At 39.8% G+C, this 19457-nt stretch overlaps 1 protein-coding gene across 5 annotated transcripts in view; it reads right to left on the reverse strand.

The window, feature by feature from the left end:
- The window catches only part of RYR2 (ryanodine receptor 2), a 572172-nt gene that overhangs the window by 200709 nt on the left and 352006 nt on the right, over positions 1-19457 (reverse strand). For all 5 annotated transcript variants that reach the window (XM_033099500.1, XM_033099502.1, XM_033099501.1 and 2 more), the window contains 4 exons: positions 18053-18212; positions 14820-14967; positions 6767-6975; positions 4756-4930 (listed from right to left, as the gene is read on the reverse strand). In XM_033099500.1, the coding sequence (XP_032955391.1) occupies positions 4756-4930; positions 6767-6975; positions 14820-14967; positions 18053-18212 (692 nt within the window). The remainder of the gene's footprint in view (positions 1-4755; positions 4931-6766; positions 6976-14819; positions 14968-18052; positions 18213-19457) is intronic.

The following is a 19457-nucleotide window of genomic DNA, read 5'->3' on the forward strand; positions in this document are numbered from 1 at the left end:
CATTTCCTTAAACTCATGCACACTCCGCGGCACAGGTGAAATTTTGGCCCTACCTTCCTGCCCTTTGCGTTCTCGATCTTCTATTTCAGTTACCTTAAACGATAGCCTGCAAAGAGCAAAGCTTGATGACATCTAATGGAAGTTTAGATTAGTACATGAGTCTGGTTGGTTATTGGGCCTGAGTCAGACCCACCCTAACTCTCTGTAAATCTGTTAAGACAGTAACTACAACTTATGGCTGAACCGCCTCCTCCGAGAAAAGACAGATGGCTTTAGCAATTTTGACTTGCTCTGTTCACCACCCTTTCTGCCCCAGAGCAGAGCGGTATGTGACGAGCATGCACATCCAACAAGAGAACTGGCAGCCACAGGATGTGAGGATGTGCGGGCTTGATGCAGGCATGAGATCTGTGGTGGGAGCTAAAATGGAAAGAAGATAAACCAGATCACATGCGTGCCACGCTTTCCTAAGAACATATGGTGTCAGGCTTTGATATTTCTGAAACACAGAGAGGAATCCACATTTATGACCCAAACCAAATGGCCAAAAACAGATAAAAATTACCAATATTATACTGTCATGTAAATTTGAAGTATTTGATCAGAAGAAAAGGAAGCGGAGCACTTATCGGTGGCCTCCTATGGGCCAGATGACATTAAGCACTTCCCCAGGGGCTGTTCTCAGCTCCCAAAGACCACCCACAGACCCCCGCCGCGTGGCTCTCCACACCACAGCAGTTTGCTCTGTCAAGTCCAGCAGAAGATTTAACCTCACACTTTGTATCTCACTTCAGGAAGAGGCCCATCCTTCCCACAGGCTCACCTGACTAGGTCAGGCCCATATGGAGAGTCTCTACACGATTAACTGAGAGCCAGCTGATTAGCAACTTGATCCTAAGAGCTGGGTCCCATCATATCCACGGGTTCTGCCCGTGTTCAGGACAAGAGGCTTACACCTGACCTTGTTCTCCAGGAGCGGGACCCCTAGAGGCCATCTGAGATTCTGCCTGCCATAGTGGGCTTGACCACCTCTCGTCCTAGGTTCCCTTCCGAGTCCTGATAACCAATGTTTATCAGTCCAACAGCAAGAAGCAGCAAGGAAGAATTCACAGAAGCTCCCCAGGCACTTGCCCTGCACTGTGCCTGTGTTGACATGACAGCCAGGGGGAACTTCTAAAAGTGAAGATTCAATTCATCTGTTTGTTTTACCCAGAGATACTCTGAAGAGGTTAAAAAAAAAAAAAAAAAGCCCAATAGAAGCATCTTAAAAGAGGAGTTGCCACATAGACAAAACAGCTTTAAACTCTGAAAGCTCTGCTGCGGCGATGCAGATCAACAGTGGTCTTGACCTTGACCAGGTGAGTCCTGGAGCTTTGTGGGGAGCTGAGGGGCAGCCCTGCTGTTCTACCAGACGCCAGTGAATCTCAGCAGTTTGTTCTTTGTCCAGTTAACATCTGAGCTTTAAGGTCGTCCCTATTTGGGGAAGAGATCTGTAACTTTTTAGCAAAGCCCTTCCCACATCTTTATGAAAACCCTGTCCTTACCTGGAACTAACTGAATGGCCACATCTCCACCTGAACTTAACTGGATGACCCCATCTTTGAAAGACTTGTATGATTTTCTTTCTGATATGATCTAAAAACAGCTTATACTGACTGGTTAAGCTATAATTTCAGTTGCGTGAACCACAAAAAAATAGAGACATCAACTAACTTTAGCCATGTTTCCTACCAAGCTGACCAAACAGTGATCGACAGTGTGAGTATATATGCATGTGTGTACATATACATATGAGTACATATGTAGATGTATATATTTAGATGTATATATTTTATATATCGAATTTTTTTCCACCCATCTCACCACACAGTTCTTTTGATTGCTTTAATAGCCAATGTACATATGACTGAGTCGACTGTCTCCGTAACAATTAAAAGTAATTACAAAGATGAGGGGGAAAAAATACCAAATAAAGCACAGTGCAGACATAAAGACAAGCTGGATGTCAGAACAATTTGAAAATAGAGAAATTATGAAAATTTTTAGTACTTTAGTGACCATAGTATATTCCTGTGCTAAAGTATCTGCTGACCTAAAGCAATGGTTTTTCAAACTTGTTCCTTTGAGCCCTAGGTGTCCAAGGGTTTTCTCAGTGTTGACGGGTAAGTCAGGGAGCTCATCTCAGGGCCTCCCACTAGTTATACCCAGAGATGTTCCACTGAGTTTCTTGTCATTTGGGAAGCTATGAAATTTAATAGGGAGGGAAAGGGAAAATTCCACTCCCGAAAAGCACTTGTAAGTCACAGGTATGGATAAATTCTTTCCATGGCAGACAATTTAGAATCATGACTTACCCCTACAAAGTTAATAGTTATGATCATGGCTCCAGAAAACTTATAACCTGCCTTAGAGACTGAAAGGACACTTCCCCAACTCCCCCCAATGAGAGCCCAAAAATATGGACCACACAATTTCCAGGCAATTCACCAGCATGCTATATTAACTCTATAACAGATGAATCCGTATAAGTTTCAAGTCATTGTTTAAATTTTAAAAGTTATTTGACATTATACTTGAAGTCAAAAAATAAAGTTGTTGGGCCAGCCAGGTGGCTCAGGCGGTTGGAGCTTCGTGCTCCTAATGCCGAAGGCTGCCAGTTTGATTCCCACATGTGCTAGTGGGCTCTCACCCACAAGGTTGCCAGTTCAACTCCTCGACTCCCACAAGGGATGGTGGGCTGTGCCCCCTGCAACTAACAACAGCAACTGGGCCTGGAGCTAAACTGCACCCTCCACAACTAAGATTAAAAGGACAACAACTTGACTTGGAAAAAGTCCTGGAAGTACACACTGTTCTCTGATAAAGTCCTGTTCCCCTTCCCCAATAAAATCTTTAAAAAAAAAAAAAAAAGTTGTTATGCGACTGTGCCACTCAGGCTCCCCGCCTCACTGCCATGGCCTCTGTCACACTCTGCAGCACTGACATTTGTCATGAGCTTAAGTACTGTGGGCGGGTATTCCACCTGCTTAGCATCCTAACGTCATCTTGTGAATGCATGTCCTATAGATTAAACAAACAGGATTCACACAGGCATTTCAAGATTTTCACCCTCCAAAGAAGAAAAGCACAGTATGCAGACATTTTTAAATAACAACCAATTAAAAAAATAAAATCCCCGGTTATAGCCATAGCACTGGCCAGTATAGAGAGGTAACTAAGAAGAAGTCCTCCTGCCCCTGACATGCTAATGCTTTTAAAGACAATAGCAGAGAAAGGGAGAAAAATAATGAGGGTTAGAGTGCCAGTTTCCCCACCCAGAGGTATAGGTGTACAAAATAGGAACCAAGTTATAAAAATACAAAATTCCTATTAATTTTGTAAATCTGTGTTTGAGAAATGATGGTCATACCTGCTCAGAAACTTGCTGAATGAATGAATGAATGAATGAATGAATGAATATAGAACTTAATGCAAATAACGAGCTGGCTAACTTTTGGAAGATCAGTGACAAGTTTATAGAATGTTAAAAGTACCAACTGAGGTGTAGCTTAAAATGTAAGACTATATTAATGTAAGACTTAAAATGTAAGACTATGTATTCAAAGAATAGGATACATCCAAAAGCCATTCTGGACAAAATCATTAGCAACTTTTGAATGAGATATTCAAGTAGCATTTTATTAAAGGCTGTCTTGTTTCTAAGTTCTACAGCAGGGGTGTCCAAACTTTTTTCAACGTTTGTCACCAAGGGCCATGTGCGGTAAAATACACAAACAGCCGGGCCACTCACTCGAGGTGAAGGACGTATTGCCTCACCTGGTTTATTTAAGTAAACTAAATATATTTTTGAAATTTGCTGCGGGCCAATTAACAATGGATTGAGGGCCGCAGTTGGCCCCACGGGCCGCAGTTTGGACACCCCTGTTCTAGAGCAACCCTGTCCAACAGAACTTATGAGATGGTGTCAGTGTGCTATACCTGTGCTGTCCAGTAGGGGCAGCACGAGCCAGAACTCCATACTGAGTGCTTAGGGCATAGCAAGCGCCACTAAGAAGCTCAATGTTTAACTTTATTTAATTTAAATTAATGTAAATTAAAATAATCCCATGTGGCCAGTGGCCACCATACTGGAAGTGCAACTCTGAAGAGCAAATGCCTTCTCCTTTGCTTCACAAAAGGCTTTCATCTCTCACAGTTCTGCCCCATGTCATCTCAGGGCCCACAGGAGAGGTGTCTGCTCTCTGCATGGTACTTCCATAGGACTTTCTGCATTCCCTTACTTTAGAACTTCTCCACTGGACAGAAATGAAGCAAGTGTTGATTTCCTCTGGGATACTGTAATCTACAAAGGATTTTCTTCACCTTCGTCATCTCATCATCCAGCATAGGGCCTGATACATGGAGGCTCTCATTACATTTTTGTGAAACGAATAAACAGAAAGAAGCTAAAAGCAGCTGAATAAACAGGGGAATTCCAAATGAAAATTTAACATTTGTGGAAAATGAACCTTTTGCCTGCCATTTATTTTCTTATTCACACTCGTAAAAGCCATTTCTGCCTTATTGAAAGTCTAGCTAAGTAGTATAGATAGAACTTCTGCTAAAGTAATTTCAAAGGTGTCTGATCCGATAAGCCATGTGGGGCACCCATGTGACTTCAGTCTGCAGCTCACCTGCGCTCGCCCTCAAACCAAAATTGCAGATATGAAGCATCAGAACAAAGAGCCTCACTGTGCCAACAACCTGAGCACTCACCGTCACCAGTGTCAAAGTCCTTGAAAGCCAGTTCTGAACCTGAATCGTCAAGAAGGATTTCTCCATTCAGTGTGAACATCATGGTGTGTTCCGTCATGTCAACCATACACCCCACAACATCGCCAGCTTGCCAAGCGCGCCCAAAGTGCTCACTGCCCTGGTGCCAGCGCTGGGCCTAGGACAGAAGAGTCATTTGTCACCACAAAAGCCAGGAGAACAGCACCCCAGCCACCACTACCTGCAGGACCCCGAGACTGCACATCTGTCCCCTGCAAGACCCTCCGAGACAAGGAGTGTCTAGGATTTCTAAGTCCCTATTAACATGGTATGTTATTGACTTGAGCAAAACCCAAATGCTATTTCATGATTTTGAGTCTTTCATTTTAAAAATCTACTTCACATACTTTCTATTAAAAAAAAAAAACTGTCTTTAGAAATTAATTTTTTTCCCTACAATGAATGCTTCCAAGGATATGGGTTATTTTTCTCTGTGCCCCAAAATACCAAGAATTATGAACAGAGAATCAAGCTGAGAATTTATCAGTAAAAATGACAACTGCATTTTCATCTACTTCAAAATAAAATTCCATTCTTTGGAATCAGTGGCACCAATACTTTAACAAAATAGAAATCTAGAAGTATTTCAGCATAAAAAAACAAACAAACAAACAAACAAAAAGCTTCAAATCAAATCTAAAAATATTCTTAATATGTTTGCTGAAATAACAAGCTAAAGATTGAATATAGATACCAACATTGTTTTGTAAAGATAGCTGAAACCTTGTCTTATAAATATTAGGTTGGTGCAAAAGCAATTGCAGTTTAAAAGGTTAAAACTCATTGCAAAAACTACAATTACTTTTGCACCAATCTAATACATTTGAAATATAGTTTGATAAATGTGACTTTTGAATCTATACTATATTCTACTGATTTACAGGTACAAAATTAGTTATATTAATTATTTTGTCAGGTACATCTTTAATTTTCCCCTTAAGCATCACCTCCATTGTGAACTGATGTGTAGTGGGATATAATCACCAATGCAAAACAATAAGATTCTTCTCAAGTACAATATATTGTACTTTTTAGAAAAATCTATTTAACTAAATTAGGTATCAAAAGGTGTTAAATTTTTCCATCTGAAATAAAAAACAGGATTCAGGAAATGTCATGTTTCAGAACAAAGTGAGTCAGTTGTCCTTGAACACGTAATACTAATTTCTAGCCTAGAAATGTTTTCCCGCACATACATACCAGAGTACACAATTGCCAAATCTCTACATGATTGCTTATTTATTCTAATTTTCTTTTTTAATTAAATGTTTCCCTCACGTGAAAAAGAATACAAATTCACTGAAGAAATTCCGAGAATAAAAATAAGATAAAACAATAAAATATGTATAATTTTATTAACCCCAAATGACTGTTATTATTCTACTGTGGCTATGTTCATATGTACATATTTTTATTTTAAATATTTAAATATTAAATATTAAAGATAAAATAATCTTTAAACATGTATATAATGTATAAATAAATGATAAAATAAGCACCTGACCAGCTTTCCCCCAGCTTAAGAAATGAAACTTACTAGCACTGTAGAAAACGAAAATTTTTTGTGATTATAAACCACATAGCCTTAGGTATTCTTGCAGTTATTAAATGTATGCACCTATCATTAATTATTGCTTGAGGATAATTTCTTCCATGAAATTGCTGTGTCAAAGTGTATGCATTTTTAATTAGTATATGTATTTTTCACACTTTTGGTAGACCAGGGTGATTCATCTTTTTTATCACAATTTCACTGTATTTGTGAGGTGGAGAACAATGTTTTGAGACAACAAGGGCAAAAGCTTTCCTAGGAACTAGTTTTCCAAATTTGTGCTCTGGAAGGTGCTGGTGTTACTGTACTACCCAAAGGAATTCCAAGGGAAGCACCGCCATGGCCATGGCCGTGGGGGAGCCTGCAGGCCCCGACGTCTGGTGCATCGCCACATCCACTCACCTTGAAGCCATCAAATGCAAAGGCACGTTCATCGGAGCCCAGCTCCTGATCAGGCTGACAGCCTGGCCTGCTCCAGCCAACTCTCATGTCTCCAGCAGTGACAGCTTCGAACTCAAAATACCACCTTCCCGTCTTCACAGCATAGGTCTTCTCAGCTCGGAAGATGCGGAACCTCTCCCCTGTGCCGCTGCATGCCTCGGCTCGGGCAGCTGTGAATTGAAGGAGACTGGTCACCACCGGACGGGATACTGAAAGAGGGCGGTGGAGATCACACAAGTTTAGTGCGTAATTAAACCTCCAGGGGTGATGCTAACGATTCTTTCTATTCTCATCTTGGTTCACATTATACAAACTGTTTCCCTCTAGATGATCAGCCATTGTCAGAAGGTACCAGGGAGTGGAGAGCACAGGGCTTCCATGGGAGAGGCGGCTTGTGAAGCCTCAGAGACGCGGTGTGTGTAGGTGATGCTGTGGCATTAGCCTCTTTTCAGGAGGGAATTATCGTTCTGTAGAACAAAAACCTAGCAGCCGCTTGGCGGCTTGGTGGTGGGAGGTGAGACGAACGTGAGGGCATAGATGGGAAGAAGAGAGTATAAGAGATTTAACCTGCTCCGTGTCAGAAATGAATGGACATCCGTGGGTAAAAGAGAAGAGGGGGAAAGCAGCCAGGAAGTGAGGGGGAAAGAAAAAGCTCTAAATAGCGGAGAATAACTATCCACAAACTTCCCAGACAGGATGGCTGAGGGCAAACTTTCCCACTACCCACATCATCACTGGCATGTGCTACACACACAAATGTTGTGTTTAAGAGATTTGGGGAAAAAATAAAAGGTCAAGTCTAACACTGGTATCGGTGTGATGCAAAGGGAAAAAATATCTGTAGGAAATGAGACGCCCATGCCCTGGGAGTGCCAGGGGCGCGAAACAGAACCTGGGACCAGCGTGACCATGAGAATGGAAGCTCTCAGAAGTCACAGTGCAAGGGGACAGGGTGCACTGAACTGACACCTCAAAGGACATGGATATAGGTGAGATACAGAGAAGGAAACGGAAGTAATCTGACCAAAGGCACACAGCTATCGATGGCAGAATCTGGGAGTGGCCTCTGGCTGAGTTCTCTGCTCTCTGCCTCTGGAGCTGGCACAGAGTGTGTAGCTACTGGTTAAATGTTAGTGTTCACCTGTTCTCCTTTTAAGAGTTGGGAAAGACCTTATAAGTAATAAAAGTTTAATAACAGCTTCGAGCAATGAAAATAATCTAGATACACTCTAAAGGTCACCAATAAATACAGTTAGGTCATCTTTAATGATTTAAGATGAAAGTGAAAAAAGAAAAATTGACTGAGGTCCTCATTAGCTCCATAGTAGGAGCTAATTTAATGGCATGATGAATTATTGCTTTTTGATGATGTTTGGGGTGATTGTAGGGCATATGGTGGAACTGTATGTGCTAATAAACCTTTCAACCACAGTGTTAAGTTTCTGAAAAGCAACACTTTTTCCACCAGCCCCCCACAACACACATGCACACACCTTACCACCTAGTCTGTTCCAAGCAACTCTCATGTCTACAGCAGTGACAGTTTCTAATTCAAAATGCTACCTTACATGTATGGCTCACGCACACAGATAGGCACACTCACATCATGCAACATATTCAAACATCGTACTGAAAATGAATGCATTGGTTCTGGTCAAGATGGCAGAGTAGGTGAATGCAGTGCTTACCTTCTTCTGGGACCACATCAAAATTACAACTAAGATATAGAACAATCAACCCAGAGAACCATCTGAAGACTAGCTGAACAGATGTCCTATAACTAAGGGTATACAGAAGAAGCCACATCAAGACTGCAATCCTAATAAAAATATCTGCATTCTGCATATGTAACAAAAAAATGTATGCACTAATACAGTTTAAAAATAAGACACATATAATACTACATGGAGCATACAGCATGTACAAAATTCTCTGAAGAGTAAAAGTTTGCTTTTGATACATTCAGGTTGGGGGTGGACAGGGGCCTGAATGAGAGGCAGAAACATCTCTATGGTGAAGGGTAAAAGATTCCTCATGTCTATTACTTAGTAACGGAATGCTTTATGAAAGGTCTTTATGAGAGAAAACTACTTTTTGAGGAAAAAAAGATGAGATATTATGACACTTGAAGACAGTTACTGCTACAAAGAAAATAGTTGTAAATGCGTAATATGGAAAAAAGGAAAAGTAAAATTTTCAGAGTTAATATTTCCTCAATAAACAGCACACAGATGTGCTGCTTCCTTAAATCATGGTTGTAACTTTCCCTAAAGTAATGTAAGAGACAGAATAGGATTTTTGAGCTACATAAACATTTGAAGATTACGTTTCAGGAAAGAAGAAAGCTTTTAGGTAGTTATCCGTATTTTTAATTTTTTCATCATTTGCAAATAAAGTCATACATTATATTCTAGTATACACTAATAGATAAAACACACTATTTTCTAAGTGTGGACACTAAACTACTGAAAAACTCATACGTTCATTTTCTCCTCATATGTTTCCAAGACACAGGTTTCCACTTATACACAGTGTGTTCAATGAAAGGAAACAAACTTTAATATCGGCTTAAGTCAAATATATTGGAAGGCCAACTTCACATAAACATAGAAAGATGACTTCCTTAAAAGCCCACTACAAATTTCTCTTGGTATTAAAATTGGCCACTAATCCTCTCCACTAATATGGATAAGAAAAAAGGGATCGGGGCTATATGGAAAAAGTGTGGCAATAAGAGGTGTGACAATGCAGGATTTCTTAATCCTATTATTTATTTATTTTTCCTGACCTTCCATTGCTGTTCCAGTTTTACACTCACTGATGACACTCAATCTGAACTTGAAATGATTATGCAATTTATAGACACATTAGATCTTCCGCCAAATGTCCATGTGGTTCATGGCTCATATTCTGCATTTCTCACATTAGTTTCGGGGAGCTTGCAACCACAGTTTAAGAAGCAATAGTTCAGGGACAGCTGGATGGCTCAGTTGGTTAGAGCGCAAGCTCTTAACAACAAGGTTGCTGGTTCAATTGCCACATGGGATGGTGGGCTGCACCCCCTGCAACTAAAGATTGAAAACAGCTACTGGACTTGGAGCTGAGCTGCGTCCTCCACAACTAAATTGAAGGACAACGACTTAGAGCTGATGGGCCCTGGAGAAACACACTGCTCCCCAATAGTCCCCAATAAAAATTTAAAAAATAAAAAGAAGCAACAGTTCAACACTCTGTTTCTTGATAAAACACTAATACTAAATGAAAAATCTGGATCCACAGAAGTTAAAAAAAAAAAAGAGAGAGACCCAGGTAATCTACAACAAATTTCTTTTGAAAACCTGTAACATCGAGCAGCTGGACATAAAGTGAGTGTTCTATAAACACTTGCCGAATTGAATCAAGGAACAAAGAGACACCCAGACAAGCAACTGATGGGCTGCACAACTGTCCCCCAAACATGCAACTCTAGGGTCTGCTTGATTTTAAACACTCTACATACCTATAGGTTTGGTAGACAATTCTAGCTGGTGTGTGTTATATAAATGATTTTTTATATTTTTTATGTTGTTACAATAAATATAATCATAATTGACATTAAAAATGAAGTCAGCAGATATATTCCTAATGCACTTACTTTATCAAGGCTGTTGGTACTCAAAGAAGAAACTCAGGAATTATGCCTTGAACAACCCACCTCAAGATTAAGGGCAAGGTCAGAAGAGCACTGTGTTCCTAGTACTCTGAGAGATGCTGATGCAGAGAGATGCTGACACACCGATAACTGATCAAACAGGGCCTAAGCGATCTATGAAGGCAGCACGCCAAACCATTCATTTAAGACACTGACCACTAGAGGGCAGCCAAGACACAAGTATGTATTAAAACTATAAGCTATTTATAGTAAAATATGAAGGAAGACAAGGTTAGTTTCTTTAAATTTCACACATATCTAGTAACCTTTAGGAATATTTATGTAATTAAAAAGTTATTGATACATTCCTATATACTAACAATGAAATCGCAGAAAAAGAAATTTAAAAAAAATTCCTTCTGCAATTGCAACAAAAAGAATAAGTAGGAATAAACTTAACCAAGGATGGGAAAGACTTATATACTGAAAACTCTAAGACATTTTTAAAAGCAATTGAAGAAGACACAAAGAAATGGAAAGACATTCCATGTTCATGGATTGGAAGAATCAACGAAGTTAAAATGGCCATATTACCCAAAGCAATATACAGATTTAATGCAATCCCCATCAAAATCCCAATGGCATTTTTTAAAGAACCAGAACAAAAAATCATCAGATTTGTTTGGAACCACGAAAGACCCCGAATAGCCAAAGCAATCCTAAGAAAAAAGAACAATGTCGGAGATATCACACTCCCTGATTTCAGCTTGTACTACAGGGCAACAATAATAAAAACAGCATGGTATTGGCAGAAAAACAGACACACAGACCAATGGAATAGAATTGAAAAACCAGAAATAAACCCACATAAATATGGACAGATAATTTTTGACAAAGAAGCCAAAAACATACAATGGAGGAAAGGCAGACTCTTCAATAAATGGTGCTGGGATAATTGGAAAGCCACTTGCAAAAGAATGAAACTGGACTGCTATCTGTCACCGTGTACCAAAATTAATTCAAAATGGATCAAAGACCTAAACATAGGACCTGAAACAATAAACTGCATAGGAAATCATAGACACTAAACTTATGGACCTTGGGTTCAAAGAGCATTTTATAAATTTGACCTCAAAATCAAGGGAAATATAAGCTAAAATAAATCAAGAGGACTATATCAAACTTAAAAGCTTCTGCACAGCAAAAGAAACCATCAACAAAATAAAGAGGCAACCAGCCAAATGGGAGATTTTTGCAAACAATGCCTCCAATAAGGGGCTAATATCCAAAATATATAAGAAACTCATACAACTCAACAACAACAACAAAAACAAACAATCCAATTAAAAAATAGGCAGAGGACCTGAAGAGACTTTCTCCAAAGACATATGAAAATAGACATATGAAAAAATGTTCAACATCACTAATCATCAGAGAAATGCAAATAAAAACCACAATGAGATATCACCTCACCCCAGTCAGAATGGCTATCATCAACAAGACAAATAATAACAAGTGTTGGAGAGGCAGTGGAGAAAAGGGAACCCTCATACTCTGTTGGTGGGAATGCAGACTGGTGCAACCACTATGGAAGGCAGTGTGGAGTTTCCTCAAAAAATTAAGACTAGAATTACCATATGACCCAGCAATCCCTCTCCTGGGTATCTACCCAAAAAATCTGAAAACATTTATCCGTAAAGATATATGTGTTCCAATGTTCATTGCAGCTTTGTTTACGGTGGCCAAGACATGGAAACAACTAAAGTGTCCTTTGATATATGATTGGATAAAGAAGATGTGGTATATATATACAATGGAATACTATTCTGCCATAGGAAAGATGAAATAGTACCATTTGTGATGGCCTGGATAGATTTTGAGATTATTATACTGAGTGAAATAAGTCAGACAGAAAAAGTCAAGAACCATATGATTTCACTGATATCTGGTATATAAAACTGAAAACAACGAAAGAACAAGACAAACAAATGAAGAATCAGAAACTCATAGACACAGACAACAGATTAGTGGTTACCAGAGGGTGGGGGTGGCAGATGAGGGTAAAGGGGATCCAATATATGGTGATGGAAAGAGAACTGATGCTGGGTGGTGAACACACAATGTGATATATAGATGATGTATTGCAGAATTGTACACCTGAAACCTATGTAACTTTACTAACAATTGTTACCCCAATAAACTTTAATAAAAAAAAGTTATTGAAGTTAACCAGCCATCCTTTTAACCTCCTGCTATTATTTCTAATTAAGCAATTTAAGCCTTGATAAAACCTTATAATGAATAAGAACAAATTAATTTTTCAAATGTTTAAAAAATAGTACTTAGAACAATACTCCAAAGACAGTACAACTCAAAACTAACTTTATATTCAATTTGTAACATGTAAGTATTCTGTTGACTAATAGAAAATAGATTATAACCCTCATTAATTACATAGGGTTAGATTAAATTCTATCAAAATTTTAGTGCCCTTAACTTTTTTAATGTCAGCAAAAGCAGTAGAGCCAATGACAAATTAATATTTTTAGTCTTATCTTAGTGATCACCAAAGTTATTTTACTTTACTCCATAAAAATCTCTCAAACCTACTTGTTAATTTCCATTTTTATCATCCTAGTTCTGAAAATCACAATTTCCCCAGAACTTCCCAACTGGCCTTTACATTTTGATCGCTTCAATATCTAACTCAGATACCATTTTCTCCCGTTACTAATTTGTCCAACTGGAAATTAATCCTTCCTATGCATTTTCCATAAAGATCAATTAAATCCCTACCACGAGGTGGGCATGCTGTTTGATTCTAGGGTGTACTGGTGAACGAGAAGCAGGGTCTTGGCCTCCACTGTGGACACTACTAACTACACTAGCGTCACCATTCACTGCTCACGTAAGATTGAACCTTGTCAGCATACTATCAATGGTGCGAACAGAAAGAAAATGTCTCGTGCATGCATCGCAGGGGGAAGCAGTCTATAGGAATTGTCCCTGAGGAAACCCAGATGTTGAAGTGATCAGACAGACTTGAAATTAGCTATTTTAAGTATGTTCAAAGAACTAAAAGGAAACATGTATAAAGAACTAAGGGAAAGAATGAATACGATGTCTCACCAAATAGAGAGTATCAATGAAGAGACTGATATCAGAAAAATATAGAAATTGTGGAGTTAAAAAGTACAACTGAAATTAAAAATTCACTAGAGGGGTTCAACATCAGGTTTGAGCCAGCAGAAAAGAAATACTCAATGAATTTGAAGATAGAGCTATTGAGGTTATCAGGGATGAGAAACAAACACACACAAAAAGGAATTAAGAAAAATAAACAGAACCTCAAAGGCCTGTGGGATAAAATGAAGCATGTCAACCTACACACAGTGAAAGTCTCAAAAGGAGGGGAGAGACAGAAAAGGGCAGAAAGAATATTTTAAAAAATAATGACCAAACACTTCCCAAATTTGATGGAAAGTGTTCACAAGCAAGGAGCTCAACAAAATCCAAGTAGAATAAACTGAAATCCACATTAGACACATCATAATCAAACTATTGAAAGAGAAAGACAAACGTTGAAAGCCCCAAGAGAGAAGCAACACATCACGTACAGGAATCCGGAATCCTCACTAAAAGGGGCAGCCAATGTCGAATCAGGAAACATGGTAGCCGGAAGGCTTTGGGGCGACATATGTATCCTGAATTACAATTCTTTGTTGTTCCCAAATAAACCCATTTCGCTGGAGAACTATCTGGCTGTCTATTCATGTAAGGTCAACAATATCAACTCTTGCTACAGGAACAAGGTGCTCATTTTAAACCACGTTCTTGAAAGGTATTATTTAAGGGGAATGTGCTCTTTATACCTAGAACTTTTCAAAATCTATTTAGTTAACACATATTTATTGAATGTCTATTCTGCATTTTCCTTAAAGCAAACAATTGCCCTAATTCATTAATATTGCCTACATGAATGAGTATAAATAAGGAAACTTTAGAAAACACTAGCTCCCACTACAGTTTATTCCCATAAACAACTAAAATCAGCTCTTCTAAAGTAGAGCAGGTGGAATGAGGGCGGGTAGGGGGGAGCAATACCATAATCAGAGAGTTAACTGTTCATCTCAGGCTCTCTGGGAAGTTACAGTCATTTCTTCCCCTTGCAAAATCACTGCAGTCCTGAACCACTCTACTGATAGATGGGTCTAATCCTTCAATGCCGTTCAGGAAAAAAAAAAGGCTCTAAACTATGTACTACATACTAACTTACGTACTAAAGGACTCTGTCTTGTACTCCCCCTTTTATTCATGTATTGGGCTTTGAAAAACAACTACATGATTTTGTAACCAGAGGGAAACAAAGTGAAACCGAGATACCATGGTCTTGATCTGGTGCCTCCAGGTTGTAGCCGTACCCCAGCAGCGTGCGCACAGCCTCCCGGAGGCTGTCTTTATTTGATTTCTTGGTTCTGTCATCGAGAAGAGTGTAGGGAACAAGGCGAGGGTTTCTTCTGTTCTTTACATCCTACAGGGAAAAAAACGTGAGCGGTCATCAAAGTAATTTCAACAACTTTTGGAAACGAGGCAGTAAACACAAGAAAATTAAAGTACAACAAAATGTAAGGCCCCTGAGGGGAAAAGCTGGGTATCCCCATTCCCTTTGTCTTCTCAGGCTACACAAGTTACAGGAACACTATATTGATATAAAGAAGATTTAATTCAATGGCTGCATCCATTTAAAGCAAGCCCGCTCCATGAGAAGAAAACGTAACAATAACCACAACAACAACAAAAGCCAACTTGAAGGACCTCAAACCATCTTCCATTGGCCATGGTCACAGGCCACGGGCTAACTAGAGGACATATCATTTCCTTGCACAGTTGACTGACAAGTCTTGGTTACGAGAAGAGCAAATTAGTATTGGTCACAGGATTTTGAGACAATGAACAAAGAAAGCTGCTATTCCTTATCAAGAGAAAAACCAGTATACAACAGAAGGCCATTCTATGACCTCAAATAGCTTGAAAATATGCATTAAGTTGACTCCATCAACCAGTGAAACCAGGAGTACTGACATAACTGCAAAACTCACAATGTGTCTATTAAAATGAGGCTCCAAGTTTAAAATGTGGCTAAAATTGTGTTGACAAAGTAAGAAAATGGCTATCTTACTGTCATAGCAAAAGGATTCCTAATTTTAGAGGAAGTACAAAACTTCTTGTCATGGGAAGTGGAGAGGCACCAAGGACTGCAAGTCTGTAGGGCACGATCACTTAAGAAATGACTTCTAAAAAAAATATATTAAAAAAGAGATGACTTCTTTCCATTTACTTCCGAGACTCGACTGCAGCTTTTATCAAACTTTCAAATTTCCAGAGGCACATTCAATTCTCTACCTTAGCATGAAGAGGAACTGGGAGGCTGTGGATATTCCCAAACCTTTAAAAAAAAAAAAAAAGCTATGTGGTGCACAGGGTTGGTTGGGCAGGAGCGAAAAAAACTGTTCCTACTTTCTGCTTCCCGCTCTCTAATGATCGGTACTAAATACCTAGTCTGGAATACATGAGCACCTGTGACACCCGGAGGCAGAATTATCTGGGTGGTGTGTTGGGGACGCCATTCCAAAGCCACCCCAAGATAAACAAGCCGTGTAAACACAGTGCTGGCAGCATCAAAACAGTACGCAGCGCCCCTTCTTTTCAACATGGTTTGGCCCCCCAAACTTTTCCTATATAGAAATTCAGAAGCTCTGTGCTGGGAATCTGATTGTTAAAAGTAGATACTAGGGTTTCATGCATATTCATGTATGAAATAACTATATCAGAGAGACAGAAAAAAGATAACAAGTGAACTCCTGCTCTCAAGGAGTTTGCAGTCTGAACTGGATTATGTTAACAGGAGGGTGAAGGAAAATTAAAGGCAACACTCACTCAACTAATGCAGCCAATGAGTGATGTCAGTGGGGAATGTGGTGGGGGAATGGGGAGGGAGCGGGAATAAAAAAGGGTTCCAATGGGCTGGGCCACCTCAGGCAGAGCCTGTGATTTTATGAGGAGAAGGGACCTCCTGCGCAGGAAGTGGCGCCCCCGGAAGCGGAGGCCTGGGGAACTCCTGCCTGTCCGACTGAGCCATGTGGTCTTCAAGGCAAGCAGAGAGCCAGTGTGAACCCGTTACCCCTCTGTGGTATAAGGTTCAGGTTCACACACACACACACACACGCACACACACACACACACACACCTTGCTCACGCACATTTAGTGTTGACATTCTCATCAGGCACAGTTAGTTTAATTCAACAGAAAAATATATCATTTTAGAAGGTAGAACAAAGCTATTCAAGCTTTCTTTAGCCTTACATGATAAAAATCACTGGCTTGGAAGGTTTAGAAATACATTTTTTTCAAACCAACATTTAGCCTTCATCCTGAACCACAGTCGAAGTCTATACATAATAATCCATCTTATTCCTGAAAATCTTTAAGCAAAGGCCACCCACCATGAGCTGGCAAGAGGCAGTGCCACGAGGAAGGGAAGAATTTTGGCTCTGGAGCCAGGAGGGTTGATCCCAACCTGGTTGCACCACCTGCCGCCGTGTGGTGCTGGGTAAATGGCTCTCTAAGGCTCCCTGCACACCATGTGTGACCTGGGAATCAAAACCATTCATCCTTTATGGAATTGTCAGAGTTAAAGAAGAAAATATGTGAAAAACTGTACGCACAGTAACTGGCTTCTTACACGACAAATTGTTGCACAGTAGTTGTTAGGTGCCAGGACTATCATAAGACTTCCTTGTACGTAAGGTACCTAATGAAGTTCATTCATTTATTGATGAGGAAAACACTGGCACAGAGAATTTACGTAGCCTTCCCAACCAAGGTCATGTGGTCACCAAGAGGCGAGACTAAAATTTGCTTTTAGCCCCTCTGCTATGCTGCCTCCCTATGCAGTGACTGTTAGCTACTTCCACGGGTGCCCCCATTCACAGAGATCCATTACTCTGAAATCCAGAAGCCTCTGAAAACTTATGTTTTCCTAAGTTTAACAAAGACTCAGTGGGTGGCAAAACATGATCTGAATCGACGCAAGGCTGCTTACAGCCTTTATTTACCCTCTTGACGTTATCCTGCCCACGCTGTGCTGAACGGATAGGAAGCTACAGTCTGCTGCCCTGCACAGGGGGTCAGGTAACATGCAAAACCATCCCTTCACCACTCCGAAAACCAAGAAACATCTGGATTCTGAAATTCATCTGGGCCCAGGGGCTTTGAATGCGGAATTCTGGGCCTCTTCTATTACTATTTTACCTCAATCATCTCATATTTCAAGAGTTTCTCCTAAAATACAACATCAGAGAGAGAAATGCCACAAAAGCACGCTGTAAATCATCGCCCTGGTAATATTCATGTGCACCTCACGTTAACACCCAAAGGTACAGTCATCTGACAATTTTCGAGTCCAGCACTAAAGGTGTTTTAGCACATCGGTACATTAAGATAGCTGTATGATATGAGTTTTTAAGTCGTCATTATTTAACCTCTCCTGTTACAATCATGCTAGTTAACCCTTCAGTAAAAATCAACCTGCATGCTACAGCGTGGCACCACCTACCTGCTGGATGCCGTAGGTCCAGCCCTGCCGGATTCTATCCCGGGCCCACACGTTATGGGCATTTTCTGCCAACTTGTCCACCATCGCTTCCTGAGACGGGGTGAGCTTGATAAAGCTCAGGTCCATCGGGGCAGGCTTGTATCCACTTGTCAGCTGGTAACTACAAACCAAAGCAAAAGCAATATGTAACTGGTTTTCCATAAAAGTCAATGCTTAAGAATCCCTGTCTTTTTATGGCCCCACTTACTCTGTTTCATAAACCACAGTGGTAACCACTGGTGAAGCACCAGTCAGTGAGTCTGGGCCCTTTCCACGCAAGCCAATAACTCATGAGGTGGAAAGACCACATCATCTTTAGGTTTTCGTTGTTTCCCCAGTGAAACAGAAAGGCGACAACTCACTTATCTCTCAAAGTGGAAAAGAACTCATCATTGTTTGCTTTCCTAATAGTTGAGGCTTTTGTATGGTATAAATCAAATTATTGGTTATCAATTACAATACTTGACGGATTTCTCATCCAAAGTTCTCATTTTCCTTCAACTCTCAAATGTTGTGTTAATGTAATGTTTATTTAATAACTCCATGTGTCCTTTCAGATACTAGGTGTTCATTATTCTGTAGGAAAGTTCTAATGCATTTGTAAGTTATTTCTCTATTGCCGTTCCTCGTTATATAATATAGGAAGCCAGGTAAGAGAGACGAGGAAATCCCAGGCAGAACCATGTAAAACATTATGAAGGCCTGGATTTTAGGGAACTCTTACCACAGACTATATCCACACTCTGAGTTGGAGAGAGGGGAAACTAACAAGAGTAAAAGTTTTGGTCTTTTGGAAAAAAACATAAAGTTGAAAATATAAAACTCTCAACACACATAATATTCAGTCAATAACATTGCCCTGTTCCATTCAGACACACACACTTATCTCCTATTTAATGACTGTTGGCACAAAGCCTCTTTTCCAGCTGCTTTTCTCTCATTCTCTGTCACACTGTGTTCCCTATAATCAACTGTGCCTTGAGATGAGGATCTGTCTCTGACCCACTTATCTGTCACTATATTTAAAACAGTACATGGCAGACAGCAGCCTTTCAACCTATAGTTTTTGAAAGAATTAACTGTATTTACCAAGTTAATATATAAAGATACATGCATCTTCATCTCAAAAATTCTCCTTTTGTGCAAGTGAAGAAAAGAAAATTCACCAATTATGCTAAGCTAAAAAAAATAAATTATCCAAATGTGAGAAAACACTCTTTAAGATAAAATTATAAGTCATCTTTACCCTTTTATTCTGTGTAGCATCATTACAAGGTAAGCTCTGTGACATCAGCGAGTTTGACTGCTTTGTCCCTAGCTATCCCCAGAGCCTAGAACAGTGCCTGACACACGACAGACATTCAAT

The sequence above is a fragment of the Rhinolophus ferrumequinum genome, chromosome 27, assembly GCF_004115265.2.
Source record: "Rhinolophus ferrumequinum isolate MPI-CBG mRhiFer1 chromosome 27, mRhiFer1_v1.p, whole genome shotgun sequence".
Lineage (NCBI taxonomy): Eukaryota > Metazoa > Chordata > Mammalia > Chiroptera > Rhinolophidae > Rhinolophus > Rhinolophus ferrumequinum.